This window comes from Lutzomyia longipalpis, chromosome 3, assembly GCF_024334085.1.
Source record: "Lutzomyia longipalpis isolate SR_M1_2022 chromosome 3, ASM2433408v1".
NCBI classification, from domain to species: Eukaryota; Metazoa; Arthropoda; class Insecta; order Diptera; family Psychodidae; genus Lutzomyia; species Lutzomyia longipalpis.
The window spans coordinates 14,006,150-14,027,433 of NC_074709.1; the positions used below are offsets into that span (position 1 = coordinate 14,006,150).

The 21,284-nt window shown below is 34.8% G+C and overlaps 3 protein-coding genes across 3 annotated transcripts in view; all 3 read left to right on the plus strand.

Moving 5' to 3' along the window:
* LOC129793173 (uncharacterized) overlaps positions 1–21,284 on the plus strand; it is a 1,136,769-nt gene that overhangs the window by 901,361 nt on the left and 214,124 nt on the right. The gene's annotated exons all lie outside the window — the stretch shown is intronic.
* On the plus strand, positions 1,310–17,232 carry LOC129793197 (synaptic vesicle membrane protein VAT-1 homolog-like). Its single transcript, XM_055833011.1, has 7 exons — positions 1,310–1,896; positions 4,616–5,037; positions 12,222–12,351; positions 12,470–12,685; positions 14,272–14,420; positions 15,609–16,125; positions 16,204–17,232. The coding sequence occupies exons 2-7, from the start codon at positions 4,739–4,741 to the stop codon at positions 16,321–16,323; spliced, it is 1,431 nt and encodes a 476-aa protein (XP_055688986.1). The 5' UTR covers positions 1,310–1,896; positions 4,616–4,738; the 3' UTR covers positions 16,324–17,232.
* LOC129791516 (uncharacterized) lies at positions 20,615–21,251 on the plus strand. Its single transcript, XM_055829673.1, has 2 exons — positions 20,615–20,674; positions 20,758–21,251. Exons 1-2 carry the CDS (start codon positions 20,615–20,617, stop codon positions 21,109–21,111), a joined length of 414 nt encoding a protein of 137 aa, XP_055685648.1. The 3' UTR covers positions 21,112–21,251.

Below are 21,284 nucleotides of genomic sequence, written 5' to 3' on the forward strand. Positions count from 1 at the left end.
CATCTCATCTGGGAAGGGGTCAAGGGATCGCACGGGGCCAACTCCTTCGGTGGACTCTCCGACTGCGGCCCCCCGCTAACCACGCATTAAATACCAATTTGTTTCTGCTTTCTGCACCCGACTTCTTTTTTTTTTTAAATATTATTTCTCTCTCTCTCTTTAGTTGTGATTCTTTTTTCCAGATGAATATGGTGGTCTCATTCCACGCGATTCCCCAACACATCTCTACTCTGCTGCTGTGCCTCTGTGTGCGGCACAGAGGGTGCCATCGGAGGCGCATTTTTCAGTTTAAACATTTTGTCTTTTCTTTTCTCATTTGGTGCGCCTTTTAATGCTCCATCAATGTCTGGTGGTATGACTTGGGCAAAAGAATACGGTGTTGATGCGAAGTTTTCTAAGGAGCTTCTGGTCACCTTGAGGGGCTTTTAAGGGGTATCAATGCGGTCATTTTTTTTTTTAAATTCAACAAACGAGTTTCCAAATAATGCTCAAGTAATCCTTTAGCAGGCTGCTGTTCAGAATAATTCCTCAATGATTCATATCATGCTATGTACAATTGATACATATTCTCTATATAGCTATAGAGGATGCCGGGACGTCGTCATGCTATGTATATTATGTATGTACACTACCCTCAAAAAGTTTCCAAGCAAGCAAAAATGAGGAATTTTTGAAGGCACTTTTCAAGTGGCTATATTTCTGGCTCTGATTAACGGATTTTAAAAAAAATTACCAGTTTTAGAAAGGTGAGAAATGTACCTTTCCAAAACTAGTAAATTTTTGAAAATCGGTTCAGCACAGCCGGAGATATAGCCACTTGAATTTGCTTTTAAATGCGCGGATTTCGTTAGGACTGTAGTTTCTTGTTTGGAAGGGCACACGGTTTTAGACCTTAAGCATTTTCTCAAAACAATGTCACATGCTATGTTTCGAAAGCTTTATTCTTTCCTCATCAGACCTAGAAAATGAATTAACAATTTTTCTTTTCAGATATTTTGAAAAATTACAAAATTTTACCTTTAAAAATACCCCATTTTTGCTTGCTCGGAAACTTTTTGAGGGTAGTGTATATTATGTATGTATATAGCAGACTACTATGTGGAATTTTCGGGAATTTTCCGACACACCCTATGTTCCAGAGAGAGAGAGAGAGAGAGACAGAAAGAGTGGGAACCCAAATGCATCAGCCGGCCGTATCCGGCATTTATTTCATAGCGCGCAAAGAGAAGTTATGTATAGCTTGCTTCCTCAGGCACACAAAACCGCCGACCCTACTGTGTGAGCTCGATCAACAAGAGACTTCCACTAGAGCGCGCGTCCAACGACTATTGCTCTCTCTCTCCAACTTTGCGCATCAATTTTAACGCAAAATCCAGTTCTTTGTGTCGAAGCTTCCATTCCACCAAGAAGTTTCGTAGAGTTTAGTTCGTTGATTACAAAAAAAAAATTGTGTGTTGTTTGTTCTCCCCATTTAAAATATAAAATTTTAATCTCAAGAGGAGCCTTTGCTCAAGAGAGAAAAAAGAGCCCCAATAGTGTGTCCAAATTTGAATAAAAAATAATCAAATTATAACGATCCCACCCTCTGTGAGATTAAAACCCGCGCGCCTAAAGCCGTTACTTTTTTCTTGAGCACAAAGCTCAAAAAAAGTGTTTTGGAAAAATTATTTTTAAAATTTCTCTTGTGGAAAATTCCTCTTCAAAGGAAAAAAAGTGAAAAAGATATATTTTGGCGGAAAAACAAGTAAGAGCGAAAAGACATTTTAGGCGTGCAATTTATTCGTCTGGAAGTGATTTTGATATAGAAAGGAAGGAGAGAGGGTAGCACAGCTAAAAAGGAAGAAGAAATAAAACTCCACACGGCTTCTCGTTGAGTTTTGTTGAGTGCGGCATATGGTGAGTCCCGCCTTTATGATGAATTTCTAACGCTTCATCTGACCTCCCTTCACTTTTTCTTCAAAATTTTTCATTTCCACCCAAATATTATTTTTGCAAAATAATCGCCCACACCCATCTTCGTCCTTTGCAAGGATTTTTTTTCTTCTTCCTTCGGTCGTTTGGGAGGAATTTGCTACCATATGGTTGAATTTTTTTCTCTTGATGGTTTATAGATCCATCCTTTGTCACCTCTTCCACACACATCCCAAAAGACTTCATAAGAAGGGACAAGAAAGTGCCCATATAATTCTTTTTGCTATGTCTCTGAGAAAAATCTCCAGAGATTGTTGCTCATCGCATCAGCAACACAAAAATTACCCATTAGGGAATGATTTTGGGGCTCCTCTTGTGAGGGAGCTCTAAATGAGCATTCCTATTTTTGGAATTATTTCTCTTTAACACAAAAAAGGTGAAAAAAAATGTTTTTGCAAGAAAAATTGGCTTTCAAGTTGTGAAAAATGTGTTTTTGTACAACAGAAAAAAAAGTTGTAAAAGGAAGCGCATTGCAGACGCTTGTAGACGCCGGCCATAATTTTGCGTTTGTGCATCGATTACATTTCCTGTCTCCTCCCTCCTGAGTTCACCACCAAAGTACCCGCAAACCAGAAGAAGAAAATTTTCACATTGTCTGGCATCTCTTCTTGACCAAGACGAAGAATCCTTTTTTTCCCCACAAGGTTTTTTTTTAATTCAAATAAAAAGGGCGGAAAAGTCTTCAAACTCTGACCCTCTCTGGTTGGAATAAATTCCCAGTGATTCACACACAAGCAAACTCAACGTTCAACACACGCATCGTAGCGATTTTTTCCCTCCCCATACCTATGTACATAGCAATTTCATCTGCCACACCCTGTGCCAACCGTTTGAGTATTGCCGGAGAAGGACAAGTTTCCCATTTCATCATCATATTCCGTACAATTCTGGGGGATTGATTTCATTGTTGTCTCCCAAATGGATTTTTTTTTTTGGGAATTTGTGTGAACCACCAAAATCTACACAAAATGCATCAATTTCTTCAAATCACAAAATATTTCAAGCCCCTATAGCTCCCGGGATTATCGGTAAATTAATACAATAGGGGAGTCTAGGGTATAGTGGCTCGTTATAGTTTTGATTTAAATAAATTTTAGAATTTTCTCTTAATCAATGTTGAAAATCCTGCAATTTATTAAAAAAAAAAAGGAGTTTACTCATTTTTAGCATCCAATGACGTCATTGCAGCGTTACACCAGGAACAAAAAAAAATTTTTTTTAAATAAAAACATTCAAGAATAGCTTAAGAGGCAATTAGAAAAATGTCAGCCCAGTGCAACTTATTCAATTAATTATTTAAAAGAAGGAAACGTTATATTTTTTGATAAAAGCTCGCGTTTGATCAAAAATTTTGTATTATAAAAAAGTTTTCTTATAATAATTTCAATGATTTCAATCGAATTGACCAAGATTTGGCCATATCCGAATATATCTGGGGTTCCTCGCTATTATTTAATTATTTCATCTGACTTTACAAGAGATTAAAAATGAATAACCTCCTTTTCTTTATTAGCCTAAAACAGTCAAGACTAAAAGGATTTTTTCAAACTCTTGTATCCACTTACTAAACATACTTGCATAATTAACTTTTAACTCACTTCACCCCCAGTCTCCCCTATGTGTGAGCTGTATTGATTTTTCATCCAGCTACAGAAAAATCTCATATATATCTACCTCTCATTCAGCACATGAATCACATTTCTGAGAGGACTTATTTTTTGTGTTCCTCATCTCCTTCTTGAGAAAAATTCCTTTTCAATTTGTTTAGTCTCTCGTATATTCCATGTGTTCGTTTCGGGTGAAAGGTGCAGGATAACATAGTTTTTTTCCCTATTGCCCTACCCTTAACAATTTGAGAACATTTTCTTCAGACAGAGAGAGAGAGAGAGATTGAGATAAGATTTGATGGAGTTTTTAAAATGAAATATTTGTGAGAGAGAGAAAAAATGTTTTAAGGTGTCATTTACAAGCATTTTAAAATATTTATGCAGTGTGTCCGCCTTTCCTTTGAAAAATTCATCCATATCCGTGGTATGAATTAAAAATTAACTTTGTATCTGAGAGGAAGTTTGAATTCCTCCTTGGTTTGAATTTTTGGGCAGAGTTGGAGGTCTAAATTAAATCCTCTGAGATTTTTCTCAAAGGATTTTTTTTAATATGAAAAAAAAGAAAGAATTTTCATTGAGAAGAACTAATTTTCTCAAATTCGTAAAAATGTTAAAAAAAAAATTTAATTAAAATTAAGATTTCCATTCTGGTCCTTTTCTTTCGTAGGATTTTTTTTCCATCCACTAATCTTCCTTATAAGATTTAGTAATTCTGAAAAGTCAGTGATCTTTTTCAAGAACCTTGATTGGATTTTATCATTTTAATAGTGTAATAATTTTCTCTGGTGCATTATAACTCTCACTGCAAATTCCCATAGAATTTCATGAACTTTCACCCATCGTTGTCCATTAAAACAACAAAAAGTGAAGCTGGAGTGTTCGTATAAAATCCCACTTTTTTGTTATTCAATAAAATGCCCTCCAACGAGATTAATAATGAGAGAAATTATTTATGTAGTAAACTCTGTGAAATTGTATTTAATTAACACTTCCTTTTTTCACATCCTCCTTATGCTTTTTTTCTATATTTTCAACAGCTATTTTAATCACAAACATCCCCCCACGAAAAGACGCCAAGTTAATTTGTCTGGGATCTCCATTCCGATCAATAAGTCTCCGTTAGAGTTTTCTGTACACGTGCGCACAAGACCTTGTTGAAGATGACAGAAACCACCGAAGCTCCTGCTGCTGCAAGTCAGCCAGACAAAAAGACACCAACAGAGGGTACCAATCCCGATGCGAGCTCTACGCCAAATGAGGAGCAACAGGCAGCCAATGGGAGTCCGGAGAAGAAGGCTGCTGCCACGGAGGAGAAGGAAGCTACGCCACCACAAGAGCCACCAAAGGAGATGCGTGCTGTTGTCCTCACTGGTTTCGGTGGCTTCAAGGGTGTGAAGATTCTCAAGAAACCCGAACCAACACTCCAAGCTGGTGAAGTTCTTATCCGCGTCAGATCATGGTGAGTCTCTTCATTACATAGAAAATTGTATATAGAATTTATAATTTCCTCGCCCAAAGTACACGCGGTCTTAGCCTCCGGGTATACGCGCCCAAAGATGGATGGTGAAGAAGTGAAGAGATATTTTACTTTCAAGAAGTGTATATGTGGTTGAAAGAAAAAAAACTGTCGCTTTCATTTAAGATCAGAATCTTTCGCTGCGTCTGGGTGATGAAGAACGGGGCAAACCATGTGGTCGGCACATGTTGAGAGACTCTTCCAAGCGGGACCTCTTTTTTTTCCACTACTACCCTGCGATGGCATTCCATCTTTTTGAATTCCATTTTGCAAAGACAATATTATGTATTTTATGTGTTGAAGAAGACGAAGAAGTTGAAGAACTATGGCAAATTTTTGTGTGTAAAAGCCATCGTCCGCATCAATTATCCGGGAATTTGTCTCTCTTGCCTATTAGCTCTTCTCGCCGCACACAAACCCTCCCTCCTCTTTCTACTATCCCGGGGAATTCTCACATAAATTGTTCATTGAATTCCCCCCATGAGTAGCATAAGTGGATTTTATGCTGTGAAGATGACGAAAGACTTCTTCTTCTATCACATACAGTCACTATGTATATACCACATATCTCCCACCAAGGCGGACGCTAGAGATGACGGGATGAACCCTCTTAAATTAAATGATTGATGATGAATGTTGCCATATATACATAGCTCCTATTTTTTTCTCTCCCACCCCATAAATCTTATCATAGAGTCCAGGAACTCTTGACTGCATTTATCACTATTACACTACTACTTTGGCTCAATATTTTGGGCTTCTTGGGAGAGAAGAATTAATGGTATATTTACGTTTATGAGTTGGTCGGGAGTAAAAAAAAATACATAAACCAACAATAATGGAATTCAATAAAAGCAAGTAATGGGAGAAGGAAGAAAAACAAGATAAGCTACTTTGGCATTGAAATCTATGCTCGAGGATGTGTTGGGGAAGTGCATAGTTGTTGATTTTGTTGGGTCAATTGGATGGTAGCCAAAGGCGCCATGCTTTGATTGACAGGATCATGCAAAAGCCATCACAAATTTTGCTGAAGAATCGTACAAATATTATGAATTTTTCCCTCTCTTTGTGGTAAAAGATTGTCGCTAAAATTAAGTTTTTAAAATTTGTGATAAAAAAAAATCGTTAAAAGCTTAATGAATCTCCTTAGATTTGAACCCACATCACTCAAGTTGTGGGATCATACATTGTAAAAAATGCAACTAAAACCTCACGGCTATTAACTGCCTAAATTGTAGTGTTTGTGGGTTTAACAGCCCATATTAAATCTGTTTACAAGGTTTACAAATTATTTGAATTCTTTGCAAAAAAGCAGCGAAAAACATTAAAGTTTTTGCCAAAATATCATTTAATCTTGTTTGCAATTTTTCGTAAATAATTTCCTCAAAAATTAGCCGTTTTGATAAGAATTAAAAGCTGAAAAAAATGTGGTCAGTGCCATTCTAAATTCTCTCTCTATGCCTTGTTTACTAACATACATATTTTTCTCTTTGGCGGCAAATATTGAGGAAAAATCTTTTTTTTTTTTCAATTGCAAAAGAGTAAAAAAAAGAGGAGATTTGAGAGAGAAAAAAATGTGTGACGCTATATAAAATAAAATGTTTTTCTTTTCTACAACATTCCATTTCATTTAGCGTGACGGTGCACGTCGCCTAATTTTGCTGCAAGCAGAAAGCATATAGTGTTATTTTTTTTCCTTCGTGTTCATTTTGTATTTTTACAGTATAAATATTACGTACACATAATATGGGCTCTCCTCTACACACTATAAACCCACATTGTAGGCTAAACACCGCAGTATTTTATTCCTAAAACACGCTAATCAGCTTCTTTGGGGCACGCGGAGATTTTTTTCTTTTGGAAAATTTATTTTATTTTTTTTTTCTTAAAGCTTTTATATCATTTCCTTTGCATTTTAGTCTATATCTCGTGGGTTAAGTTTATTTATTTTTATCTTAAAATGTCATATTATGTACGTAATGTATGTAATGCACTGTACATATGGTGAGTTTATCAGGGCACATCTTGACTGGGATTTTGAGTGACTTAGCACGATGGACGGAATGAGCAAGAAGAAGTGAGAGGGAGAGAGAATGAAGAATTTATTAGTGGATTTTTGCATCTTCAGCGGATGCTTGCGATAAAATGGTTTTTAAATGGTGAAGATGGGTGAAGAAATAAGAAAAGTCTGGTGCATCATAAATGCACTTGAGACACTCACTTCCACCACACTATTGTGCATCCATGGAGAGTCTTATTGAATTTTCCTTTGGCCTCCCTTTTTTTCCACACACAAACACACCACCCAGACACTCAATTTACTCATTTTTATTGAGTCATTGGCCCATCGTGGGCATCCCCATTCCTTCCTTTTATAACAGGGCGCAACACAGGAGGCAATTAAAAATGGGCTTAAGAGGAAACTATGTGCAGCAGTGTCCAAGTAGACACTGTCCCAAAAGAACTGACACAACTAACAATCTCCCTACAGACTGTGTAAGAAAACATTGCAAAAGAAATGAAAGGAAATAAAGAAAATCGATTTTTTAAAACAATCCTAATAAATCAGTTTTAAATCAAAATGAAAAATAAAAAGAAATTTGAATTATTCTCAAATAAAATCAATTTTTTGAATATAGTTTTTTTTTAGCACAAACACGAGAAAGTGATTTTTAATTTAAACATATTTTTAAATTCTTTAAATGGAAATGAAACATTTATGTTTAAAAAATTTGCGACTTCTCTCTCAAAATATCTGTGAAAATTTAATCACACACGCACATGAGATACCTCACAATTTTATTTATTTTTTAATTAAAAATTCAGTGAAACCTCCAACTAAGCAATGAAAGGTAAAACATAAAATAGCCATGAGGGGGAGAGATAGTGAATTTTTTTTCTGTAGCTCTTTTGGCGACTATGCATTAGCCAAAAAGATTGGGCTTAACAATACCAAATGGATGGGATGTGAAAAGAGAGCTCTCGCGGCTTGATTTTTTTTCGGTTGGCAGCGATTCGCAAGACTGACTGTTGCTCTCTTCCATTGGGCCAAATAAAGAATTAAATGGAGCTATTGAGCGTGAAATAAATGCGAACAATGCGAACAATAAATGGCACAATATGATCATGAAATTGATGTACATGGGGGGATGCTATATCAATTTCTTTATTTTTCTTTTCCACCTCCTCGCACTCTTTCTTCCTCTCCCTCGCTCTCTCTGCTAACCCCGCGAACAATATCACAAGCACAGTGTTTAGTGAAATTATATTAAGTTTATTGACCTACATTCAATAAAAAAAAATTCACCATAAGGCAGTGCGGCTTTTCGGGCGGATTTTCGCAAGAAGAGAAAAACATTTTTATTTGCCACTGACTTCTACCCCCACTTCACGCAACACATTCAATGATTTTTCTCTTTCCTGGAACACTCCCCCGCACACAAGAAATGCTTTTGGGAGGATGTTGGGGGTGCTAAGACTCTCGTACCCAAGTCGTTGGAATTCATGATGTGTGCGCGCACTGTGAGAGCATTTGGGGGAGATTTTCCCCAAACCCCAAACCCCCGAATACATTTAGGGGATAAAATGTGATGGTGGTGGGATGGAAAAATCCTTCTCATGGTGCAATTTCATCCATTTGCCATCACACCGGGTGGGAAAATGATAAATTGATATGCTGATCAAATTCTTGAATAAAAAGAAGCCGAAAAAGGTCAAATGGTTCTGACATTATCTTACTTTTCCAAGAAATTAGATCTTTGAGGTCTTGCAAAGTTTATCGCATTTTTAGGGGAGTCCTAAAAACAGGGCAATATGAGGGGTTTTCTTTACCTATGCAGCGACGTTTTTGTAAATTTTTTTTCTCTATTCAATGAGTCATTGCTTCCGTATTGAGAGAGACAGATTTTGTGAAGATAAACATAAATAAGCTGCATGTAAAGCTTGTGTCTAGCCAAATCACCTTGTGGTGGATGATATAAAAAAAGCGCACCAAAAAGAGTGTGAGAGAGCTTCAGAAGAAGAGATTCAGAAGTGAGATGATGGGATCATAAAACATGCTCACAGACAATACATATAACATATATATAGAAGAATCGCGCGCAAGCACAGAATACTGTGAGAGTGCAAGATGATGCTCCCCATAAGCACAAGGGCTAAGGTCAAATTGATGTCATTGCACTTTTCGATTGTCCACAAGTAATCTGCGCTACTCAACACAGAGTCGCAAACATCCCAACAAAAGTCATGCAATGGAGAGAGAATTAAAAGATTTATTGTGAAAAGAAGATGCAGAGATGGAAGAAAAAAATGAATTACTTGGGATGAAAAAGTATTGTCGTGCAATTATTCATTTGCTTTGGGTTGCTCTCCCTTGACTTTCTTTCTCTTCTCTCTCTCGCGCCTTTTCGCGTCTCTTTTTCATATTTTTCATTCTTTCTTCTTGTTTTTTTTTTCTCAACATCTTCTTGATTCTATTTAATGGTGCATTGAGTCAGAGACTCGCGGGCATGAAGATAACGCGGCTAGTGTCTCCCATTGCTGTGTGAGAGTAAATTGCTCCAATACAAAGCATTTTATCATTTGGATTTATTTGCAGTAATTGAAACATTAATATGGATTGATGTTGTTATGTCAAAAGAAGACCAATTTGATTTCTTTTCTTCATCGCCCAATGGTCGTCTCGTAAAAGATCATTTGGGATAAAGAACGTAAGAATGTGAATTATTTAGCTCCCAAAATGTCTCTCTGTCAAAGATAATCCTCACACGAAGAAGGATGTTAAGGTGTTTTTTCCTCTTTTTTTTCTCTCTCGCTTTTCTTTCCTTATTTTATATGTTTGTTGGATGTGTGTTGGTACAATACACAGAGGGAAATTTTCCATCCAAAAGGAAAGCAAGCATTAAATGAAAATCCACACAACAGATAGCACCATGATACAGAGAGAGCACCATCTCATGTTATATATAGTGTGTGTCATTTGGGTGCAAAAGCGGAAGGATACGCGCATACGGTTTCGAGACGCCTACAGACTTTTCCCGGCAAATAGCGTCAGAATTATCGATCGAGACAGACTAAACACAAAATTTCCCACTTGAGGAACACAAGATAGGAGCGAAGCCACAGACAAAATTCCAGCAACATGTTTGGTTGAACTGAAACTTTTGACAATGCTACATGTTCCATTTGGGGTAGTTTTCTTTCTGAAATTTTAAAGAAAAATTCTTTCTAAATTATTTTCTTTAAGAATTCTTATTGAAAAATTTGCAATTTGTTAAATAATTGAAAGAAATTGTTAATTCGATTTTGTTTAAATGGTAGCACACGTTCTTTTATGCGAAACTCTATGGACGTTGCAAAGTGATATAAGTTCGATTCTCGACTTTGCATATTTTTATCTTCTTTTTCGATATTTTTATTCAATAAAAAACTCAGAAGTGACTGAAGGGTAGATTCTGATTTCTAACAATTGAAAATTTGCTGTAAGATTTTGACACATTGGTGTTTTTAAATCATTTTAATGTCTTTTTAGAAAAGAAAAATAAAGAACTTGTTGTTCTGGAAAATAGTCAGAAAGATCTCCGAAGAGGCTTGGACGGACATGCATTCACTAAGAGTGAAAAACTCCCGTAATAAACTCCTGAAGGCTTTAGCGCTTAAAAAAATGTGAAAACCGGGAAAATTTTACGGGAGTTTATCACAGATGCATTATTTTTCGTAAAGGATTAAGCTCACGTAAAGTTTTCCTCACTTTTCCCTTGCAAAAAGCCTTCGGGAGTTTATCACGAGAGTTTTTCACTCTTAGAGAATACAGTCCCTGGAGAAGTAATTTTCCTTCAAAAATACGATTAAATGTAGAAACAAAATGTCAAAATCCTATAAGATTTTTCTCAGATCACCAAAAATATTATACTTACCTAACTGACGAATTGTAAGAAAAGAAAAGAAAAGATTTTTGTTAGAATTTACCGAATTTACCCCTGAACTTATTTTTCTTAGAATTCAAAAAAGCTTTCAATATGTTCTCTATGGGAATTTTTCTACGAGGAAATTTTCAAAACTTTCAATACAACCTCTTTTTCCTTGTACCATCCCATTTCTGAATCATCCCATTGATACATGCATTTATAGGTATATAATGGCGTGTACATAGTATATAAGAAGAAGGGAATATATACGAACGAACACTGTCGAGAGGGGGGCACAAAGTGTGAGAGGAAACTGCGAAGAAAACTTCCTAAGCACGCAAGTGTAGTATTTTCTTCCTCACCCAGTTTTCCATCGATACATCCTCTCATCGCCGATTAATCATCCCAACAATGACTGTATTTATTGTTGATATTAAATGTGATTGCACTCAAGATATGCTTGCAATTTCTTCGGAGGAAAAAAAAGATGAATAATTGCTCATATCGTGTAGTGGGGACCCTTAATCGATACACCAGCGGAAACTTTTCGATCTAATCAAAAAGTATTAGAAAAATCTCCTTCAAAACTCTGACTAATCCACTTTACCACCAAACCCCCTCCCCATGGAGATGAGTAATGTGGTTTTCTCTTGATGCGATGTAAATAAATAAATCTTGTGTGTATCTGGTGAAGTAAAAAAAAACTGCCTTGTACTTGAGAGTTCACATTTCAAGTGAGGATTTCTCGCTGCATATCTTTTTCGAGATATATTTTTTACATCTTCGAGAGTTTTTAATTTTTTTTCTTTATCTCTGAAGATGAAAAATTTCAAATGCAAAAGAAGATGGAAAATGATTGACATTTATGTTGAACAGCAATACATTTTTTTTAGCATCCTTTTTATGGAAATATAAATCCTCCATTGAAAATATACATTTGTGATTTTCTGGATTTTCTGCTAATGCAAAAGAGATGTTCTCCGCACGGGAAATGTTAGTCAAAAGAAAATATTTACATGACTATTTTCTCTTGAAATTTTATAGAATTATTCTTTTATTTTTTTTCAATTTAGGAATTTAAACGTTTATTCTATCATGATTAATATAAATTCCTGCCGATAATCCATAAAAAAAATGGAGAATAAGAAGAATAATGTAGAAAATACTCTGTTGAGATGCACTCGTGTCTGACTGAAGTTGTTTTTTTCCATTCTTTTGCAGTGGATTGAACTTCCAGGATTTAATGGTACGTCTGGGTGCTATTGATTCACCCCCCAAGACCCCCTGTATTCTAGGACTCGAGTGTGCTGGTGAAGTGGAAGCAGTTGGTGAGGGTGTTGAGAACTTTAAGGTAGGTAACTATACTATAACGTCTGGTTGTCGGGACATTTCTCCCGATTTTCTATTGATTTTCCCATCATAATTTTTTTTCTCCAAATGAAATTTTTATTTTTTTTTGCCCGTGATAGGTGGGAGATCGCGTGGTGGCCCTTCCTGAATTCAAGGCATGGGCTGAACTTGTCACCGTCCCCGCTAAGTATGTCTATCACATTCCCGATGAGATGTCCTTTGCGGATGCTGCAGCCATTGCCATTAACTACGTCGTGGCATACATTCTACTCTTTGATTTGGCATCAATCAAGTCAGGGAAGAGTCTTCTACTCCATTCAGCCGGTGGTGGTGTGGTAAGTTCTCTTTGTTTTTTTTTTATTCATCCATTTATTGATTCTTTTTTTTGTACCCGCGCGCACCGAGACCACAAATATGATCGCCACTCACGCAAATTGTCAATGCTAAAATATGACGGTTGGAAGGGGGGTGGGTGGTGTATATGAAGCATAATGATAGCTGATAAAATACAAGACCAATATTACAGCGCGCAATCTGTTTCCCTCGCATATACGGTGAGCATATGCACAGTTTTAATGCAAAATTGTGTCGTGTCAAATATTCATGCTTTCATTTATACAATTATTTTTGCCTTTGACATGAAGAGAGCTCGTCAGTATGCCCAATAGAGTACCCTCCCCTTTCTCTTCATTTTTTCTTTTTTACCTCCCACAGTAAAAGCCCTCAAATTAATAAACTTTCTTTTTTTTTGCAATCACAGCTATTGCTTTGAAGTTTAAAGCTTAAGGGGATGGTTTGAAATTGTTTTAAGACAAACTATTAATTTTAATAAATTTTAGTTGTTGATTTGAGATTTATTATTGAACCATCTATCTCATTTGTATTTCAGAAAGTTTCAGAAAAGTTCTAAGAGTCGAATGAAATGGGTTAACTGTCCAATATAAGAAAATCTAAAGCTAAATCTTTTTATTGAATCTCTATTGCTAATTCCAATCAGATTTTGCGAAAATTTCAACAATTTTCTTGGCCATTTTTGGGTTAAATCAAAGATCTTCTTACTCGAGTATTTTTTATATTTTATTAGCATGTAAGATCCCAAAGAAATCTTTATTGAACAATCCTACAAAAAAACTCTTCAACAAGAATCACTTCCACTACATGCACTATAGGTTCTTTATATCTGACCTTTTTTCTCTCTCGCTGTTCTACTACAATATAGAACGAGGTTGAATAAACTGTTTGTGTGCATTTAAACAAAATGTCCCAAGGTGTATTACCTCCTCCTGGGTAAGTTTACCGCGGGGTGGAAGTTCGCACGTAAGCAGAGACAGACAGACGGGCGCCACGATAAGAATACATTTAGTTTGTGTTCTATTTTAGCCCTCCTGCCAATATACCAACCTAAAACTTGCCCTCCCCCCATTCCCCGTTTTTTCATGTACTTTTCCTTATTGCACATGGGCAGGGGGGGTGCTGAACCTCGACCCCTTTCTCCGCATATACAAGCTACAATCAACCCCACAATTTGTCCCCCACCTTACACACTTACTCTGCCACCCCCACTCATTTCCAATTTAATTCCGTCCCAAATGGTCTCTCAGCACATAAGCCATTGTCTCGTGATCACCTAATATTATGGCGAGAATTTTATTTTATTTTATTTTTTTCATTATAAAGGGAATTAAAAGTGAAAAAGCCAATTAATTTGGGTCATCGTCACCACTATAAGATGAGCGCATTTGTATGCTAAATTCGTGTAGCCAATATCAGGTTGCATTTGCATATACAATCATCGGAACACCACCTGTTTCCACCCACAGCAATCCCCGTGCCCCTCTTCGCGTAGTCTCATCTAAAATTTAAACATTCAACGTGGAAAATTGAATTTCAAACTCACCTTTCCTACTTTTTTTTCTTGCAGGGTCAAGCAATTGTGCAGCTGGCTCGAACCATCGACAATGTGCAGGTCTTTGGCGTGTGCTCTAAGAACAAACATGAAGCACTCAAGGCGGGTGGTCTCATTGATCATCTCCTGGAAAGAGGGTCAGATTACACAAATGAAGTTCGCAAGTAAGTATTTCATACTATATTGCTTTATTAGCTCTTTCGCTGTATCTCTCTCTCCCCTTTCCACGCATTTATCTCATTGACATTGAAAAGTATCACCTTGAACGTTTATATACATATTATTTAAATAAAAAAAAAAACAAAAAAAAGTCTAGCAAAGTATGTAGATAAAAATGTATTTATTTGGGTTTCCTTTGCATATCGCGCAATTTAGACTACAGTCTGTTGAAGAAAAGTGTCTTGAATTAATTTCTTAGAAAAATATATTAATAATATTCACAGTGCCCACAGTGCCCACAGAGCCTGAAGAAACCTAAAAACATCAGGCGAAACGTCGCTTAAAAGCTGCAAAAGTTTTTCTTTTCATTGACAAACAATTGCTGTGGAATTTTTCTCAATATAAGAGCATTTAAATTTTTTTTTTATAGCTATTCAAAGAAATACTTTGAGTTGTTTCTTATCTTACGAGCGCAGTGATTCACATTTCGACACCAATTTCCTGCTCCCAATCGCTTCAATTCAATTTTCTGAATTCTTCTTTTAACAATTCCTCTGTATGTGATACATTCTTTTACTATTTACACACACAACACATTTTTTCTTCTCCCTATCAACGCATCTTCCGCTTAAATTGATGATGAAAAAAAATTCGTAAGAGAAACAACAATCGATATAAAATGTGAAATTATTATATTACTCATAAGTACAGAAAGTGATTCATTAATTCGTGTGTTTGTAGCTCAAACAATGTTATACAAAAAAAAAGAAGAATTTGTACAGAGTAAATGAAGAGCATGATATAAAATTAAATTTCCCTGGCTTGTGGCTTCCATTGCGATATCATATTTCTTTGCGCGGTGAAAATTGATTGACAACAACAATGAATATAAATTAGCAAATTATTATGCGTATCTACTAAGTTGAAATTTTGTAATGTATTGATTTTGCGGATGAATGGTTTATAATAATAATTTGTATACTTACGTACATATTAAAATTGGAATCAACAATGCAGGGTGCTGACAAAGCTATAAATCGCATTAACTAACACTGTTAAAGCTCTATTAATCTCTATTTTATTAGAGAAATTAAAAATAGGGGAGGACAGTCTAAAAAGTTCAACACTTGCAATACCCATTTTATGTTAAATTCAATTTAGAAATTAAACTTTTTTTATCTTTTCTTCTTTAGAATCTCCCCAGAGGGTGTTGACATTGTCCTTGATTGCCTCTGCGGTGAGGAGTGCAACAGGAGCTACACACTACTGAAGCCAATGGGCAAGTACATCTTGTACGGATCATCGAATGTAGTAACGGGAGAAACGAAGAGTTTCTTCAGCGTTGCCCGTTCATGGTGGCAAGTGGACAAGGTGTCACCCATTAAGCTATTCGATGAGAATAAGAGCTTGGCTGGCTTCAATCTGCGACACTTGCTGTACCAGCAGGATGGGGTGGAGTACGTGAAGAATACAATTGAAGCTATTTTTGATTTGTGGAAGGATGGCAAGATTAAACCCACCATTGATTCCACCTGGGCCCTCGAGGATGTTGCCGAGGCCATGCAGAAGATGCACGATCGCAAGAATATTGGCAAGATTGTCCTTGATCCAGCCATGGAGCCCAAACCCAAACCTGCCACTCCTGCCAAGGGTAAAGCTAAGGCCAAGAAGGAAGCGAGTGAGGAGAAGAATGGCGACAAGGAGAAGAAAGTGAGCAAACTCAAAAGATTTTTTTATTTAAGAATATTCAAACTAACTCAAAATTATTTTATTTTTTTTTTAAATTAGCCCGAAAATGAGGCGGAAAAGAAGGAGGAAGCGAATGATAAGGAAGCCACTGAGGGTGAAGCTAAAGCAGCTGAAAAGGAAAATGGCGAAGCGACTGAGAGTGAAAAACAATCAAGCTGAATTAATGGCCATTAGAATGCAAATTGGCATCTTAAACCACCACCAATACCCCCCCCCACTCTCTCCCTCAAAGCACCACCAAGATCCTGCTGGATTATAAAAAAAATTTCTTTCTTTTATGTTGAATAAAACAAAAAAAAAACTCAGCCAATGTGAAAAGATAAAATCTTGAGGGCCACCAATCCAGCAAGTGAAAAAGAAAAGGTTTGTAAGAATCATACCCTTAAAAGAAAATCCATTTATCAAAATATTTTGTAGAAAAAAAATGAAAATCGTTAAAAATATTTTCCGACGAATTATGTAAGAAATTTTCTGTAGTTTTCAGCATATTTTTTTAGGCATATTTTAATGATGTAGACTTAATAAAAAAAGAAAGAAAAAGATTTACAAACTGCTCCAAAAAAAATAAATGATTAAGAGTGAAGAAGTTAGTGGAGTTGATGAAGAAGATGTGGAGATAAAAAGTGCTTTTGTGCTTTTAATGTGTCATAAATAAATAAATTGAACGGGAGTGAACATAATGGAAGATGATGGTAATAAAGAAGAAAAAAGACGAATGATCACTTTGTAAGCTTTTGTTGAATTTAGTTTTATTATTAATCGAGAAAAGGGAAAAAATGAGAGAAATTTGAAAAATTGAAGAAAAAATTAATTCATTTATATTGTACAATAATATTGTTCTTACACAATTCGTTCGTTGATATAAATACACAATGATTACAATTTATTAAAAAAAATATATATAAATATTAATAAACTATAAAATAGAACCTTATGCGCTATCCATAATTAACTACTTATAATTATTCTCAAAATCTTACGAGATCAATCAACAAAGAATATTGTAAAGTGAAAACTTAAAACGGTTTCCATGTGAACCTCTATTAAAGAAAGCCTATTAAAACTGCATTGAAAGTTATTATTAATGAAAAAAAAATGATGATAAAGAAGAAGAAAAAAAAAAACGAACCAATTTTGCAAATTATTGTGTGCTTTCGGTGTCAGCCTATTGTCATAATAAAAAATGAAAAAGAAGAAATAATCAGCATATTAATTTATTGTAATTTCAATAAATTCTTTAAAAAAAAACTACCTACAAAACTTTTTAAGTTAATGTCACTATTACTACGATATAATCACTAACTTTTAAAATGCTTGACTTTTGACATCTCGAGCACTATTCCAGTATCTCTAAATAAAAGAAAAAAATCATATTCCAAAATACTTAAATATTTCCATACTCTATCATCTAAAATTTCATTTTCCTTTTAATTTTAAAGAGAATAAAAATATTTTTTCACTTTAATATTAAAAAAAAATTGCGCGGAATGGCATTGAAAAAAATGGATGACGTAGAGAAGCATTAGATTTATTTTTGTGATAGAAAACGAGACGAAAGAATAGAAATCACACGTAAAGAAAACTTAGAATATTTTTGTAAAAGAAAAATAAAAAATCACAAAAGCTCAAAAGAAAATTTTTACACCTTTAAACAAGAAAAAAAGATAAAAACGAATCATTGCCAGTTTTTTAATCAAAGACAAGTTTGAAAACAATCAATGAGCTATTTTATACAATGACATCTGATCAGCATTTATATACACCATAAACACAATGAATATTCAATGAAAGAAAAAAGATTATTAATAAAATATTCTAGCTTTTTATATAATGAAAAAGAATTAAAAAATTTTTGCTAGCAAAGAAAACTCACTCATACCCTATATTGGCTTTTTATACCAACATATCAGAACAAGGATATCAACATAAATTTCTCAAATACACACAAACAAACACACACACACATACTTTTTTGACTAAATATTGATCAAAAAGCTAAGATAGAGAGCGATATTTTAAAAGTATTAAGCAAAAACAAGTAAAAAAAAACATGAAGAAATTATTGAAGTAGTGCGACCAAAAATTTCTACAATTGACTGCATATATTTTTCTACCTTTATTTTTTGTATAACTCTACATTTTACAAGACCATTTAATGAAAAACAACACTTATCGTAGATTTGAAAGAGAATAACATTTTTTAATCAACGCGTCTGCCTCTTTCACAGAAAAGTAAATTTTTCATAAATTAATTAGGAAGAAATTATTGCAAGAAAAAAAAATGAATGCAAAAGTATTAGAAATGCGCCCGTGTGTTTTAGCTTCAATTTAATGCCTGGACTTTGAAGAATAGTTTTAAACAGCAAAATGCAAATCGTGGCAAAGCAGCAAAAATGTATTGAAAGATCAGGTGACAATAAACGCACACGCAAGAAAAAAATCCACAATTTCAAAAAAAAAAGTCCAAAAATTCTCAATGGGCGAGAGTGTAATAGGGAGAATCACAGAAGATAATTTTTTTTAAGTTTTCAAATAAAAAAAATCATAATAATTAAAGCTCCAGCAGAGATTGCAGAGAAAAAGGAAATAATTTGAAAAAATGAGCCCGCCAGAAATTACTAAAAGAAAATTTTTAAAATAAAAAAAAACTATTTAAATGACGAAAAAAAATATTGTACTATTATGGATGAATGTGCTTATGAAATTTATAAATTTGATGAGAAAATTCATGCAGTTATTGATAAATGAAGGGCATGCATTATATATTTATGAATCACAATTCTCTATTATATGATAAATAAATATATGGAAAAAAACATTGTGTGTTTTATTTATTCTCATTTTTTTAAGCTTATTCAGAATTTTTTTTTTGTAAAATTTTCTCATACATTATGCGTAATGTCCTTTCCAATTTCTTTATTGTAGATAATTATTATCTTCTTCTATTGTAGTGGTAAATTCCACACGTTCCACACTCACACCGCTCACACCACTACAAAATCCAGAAACGAAAATATTTTTCGCGGTTTTTTTTTGCTAACTCTTTAGCGTCCGTAACGCTCCCTAGCCAATATAAGCAGAAACTCAACATTATGTTTCGTGTTTTTTATAATAGAAATATTTCATTGGATTGTCCCATATCTTCAGGGATTAAACTCACACAATAAAATGCGTGAGAATCAGCCCGTACATCTGGGACAACCAAACAATGAATAGTTTAAAATTTTTCGCGCAATATCTCCATTTTCACAAACGCTTTTCCAGAAAAATTCTTGCGCAGTCCTGTAAAAAGTCTCTAATGGGACTGATTAGAGTGCCCCAAATTGTTTAGAGATGTAATTTTTGCGGCTTTTTCCCCAACAAAAATCTCGCAGTGACATAACCTCATTCCGGGAATGCCCACTTGAAGGAAAATTCTCCATTCTCGTGGCCCCACGGCCCATAAATTCCTGAGGGGCGCTTCTCACGACACTTCATTGCACGGCAAACATGTGTGGAGCTTTGAAGAGCCGCATTTTTAGGACATTTACGGCAATTTTGTCACGGGCCTTGAGATTTTTCCCCGGGCCATGAGATATTTCACGCGAATTTCACCTGTTTTTCACCAATTTTCCCACTTTTCACTTTTACACGACACAGAACAATAACCACACTAATGGTTTTTTATTCATATGTCGTGAAAAACCCGTGAAAATTGCCGAAAAATAGGGAAAACAAAAGCAAATTCACGTGAAGAAAAAAATCGCGTGAGATCGGCAAGATCGGCAAAATGCGCGCCAAACTGATTGTTTACATTTTTTGACAAATCTCGTGGCCCGTCAAGGCCCACCGCCGCCATTTGTATCATTCTTTAGTTGTGTTTTAATTAACTCAAATGAGTTAGTTTTAGAGAATTATATGAGCGTCCTTTGTTGATTTAAAATGATCGAGTTGCTTGTTTTCGAAGGGAAATCTGTTAAGTCTGTTAATGATTTAATAACTTACATACTTATGAAATATTCTTCCAAAATGTAATATACAAAAACACAGACTCATTCATTAGTTTTTCTAAAGATCAAGCTTTTAGTAATTATTAAATTTACATTTTCTCCTCTTTTAGTGTATTTAACAAGAAATTAGTGAATGAGTCAGAATGATTTATTGACGACAATTGACTGAATTACTTTTATCTTACCTTTTTATTTAACTTTTTTTTATTAGAAAGATTTTCCTTGACCATGATGATTATATTATTTTATATAGAATCTTAGCCTCAGTCAGTTGGATACTTTTCTTTACAACCAAAAAATTTCACACGCTTTTAAGGTAATTTCCTAATTATAAAAACTTCGGTAGATTATCACTATATAAGCTGGAGATAATCTTGCTTTAGAATGTAGTTCACATTCGGCAGTCAGTTCAACAGAACATCGTGTATTAATAAAAAGTGAATTTTATAACTTTTATCAGAATGAAGACAGTTTATTTCGTCCTTATCGTCTCTTGCTTTTTAGTAGCTCCTGGAACTAATGTAAGTGTTGATTTCTTTTCAAATTAAAGGCTTGATTTAACAAATTGAATCAAATAAACTCCAATCATTCTGCCTCGAAACAGGCTCAAGAAGTGATCAAGAAGGCAATAACCGACTACTTACTTCCTTGTTCATCGGAAATCGACTTGGGAAAAATAAATATTCCTGCTTTGCAAAATGGCGACATTTCGGGGATTACTCCAGTTATAAACTGTGTAGCTGACTGCATAAGCAAGAGGCTGGACCTAATCAATCCCGACGGTGCCTTCCAAATGGATAATTTCAGACAAAGACTCGGACTATTTATCCTTCCAGATGAAATACAATCATTTGTTGAAAGTTGCGAAGGAAATATCGGTCAGGGAAAATGTCAAATATCTGGAGATTTCTACAAGTGCATTCTCGTTGATAAAATTCTAGGCAGAATTTTCTCATAAAAATTCTTAAAGATATTTTTGTAATTACACAATTTAAAAATCAGTTCTAAGTTAATGGTAAAAAACGGAATTTTTGAAAAATAAAACAAAAATGTACATTAAAAACAGCTAAAATATAGGTTGCTCATATTCAATCTACATCAAATTAGACCCGAAGCTTTTCTAAATGTTTA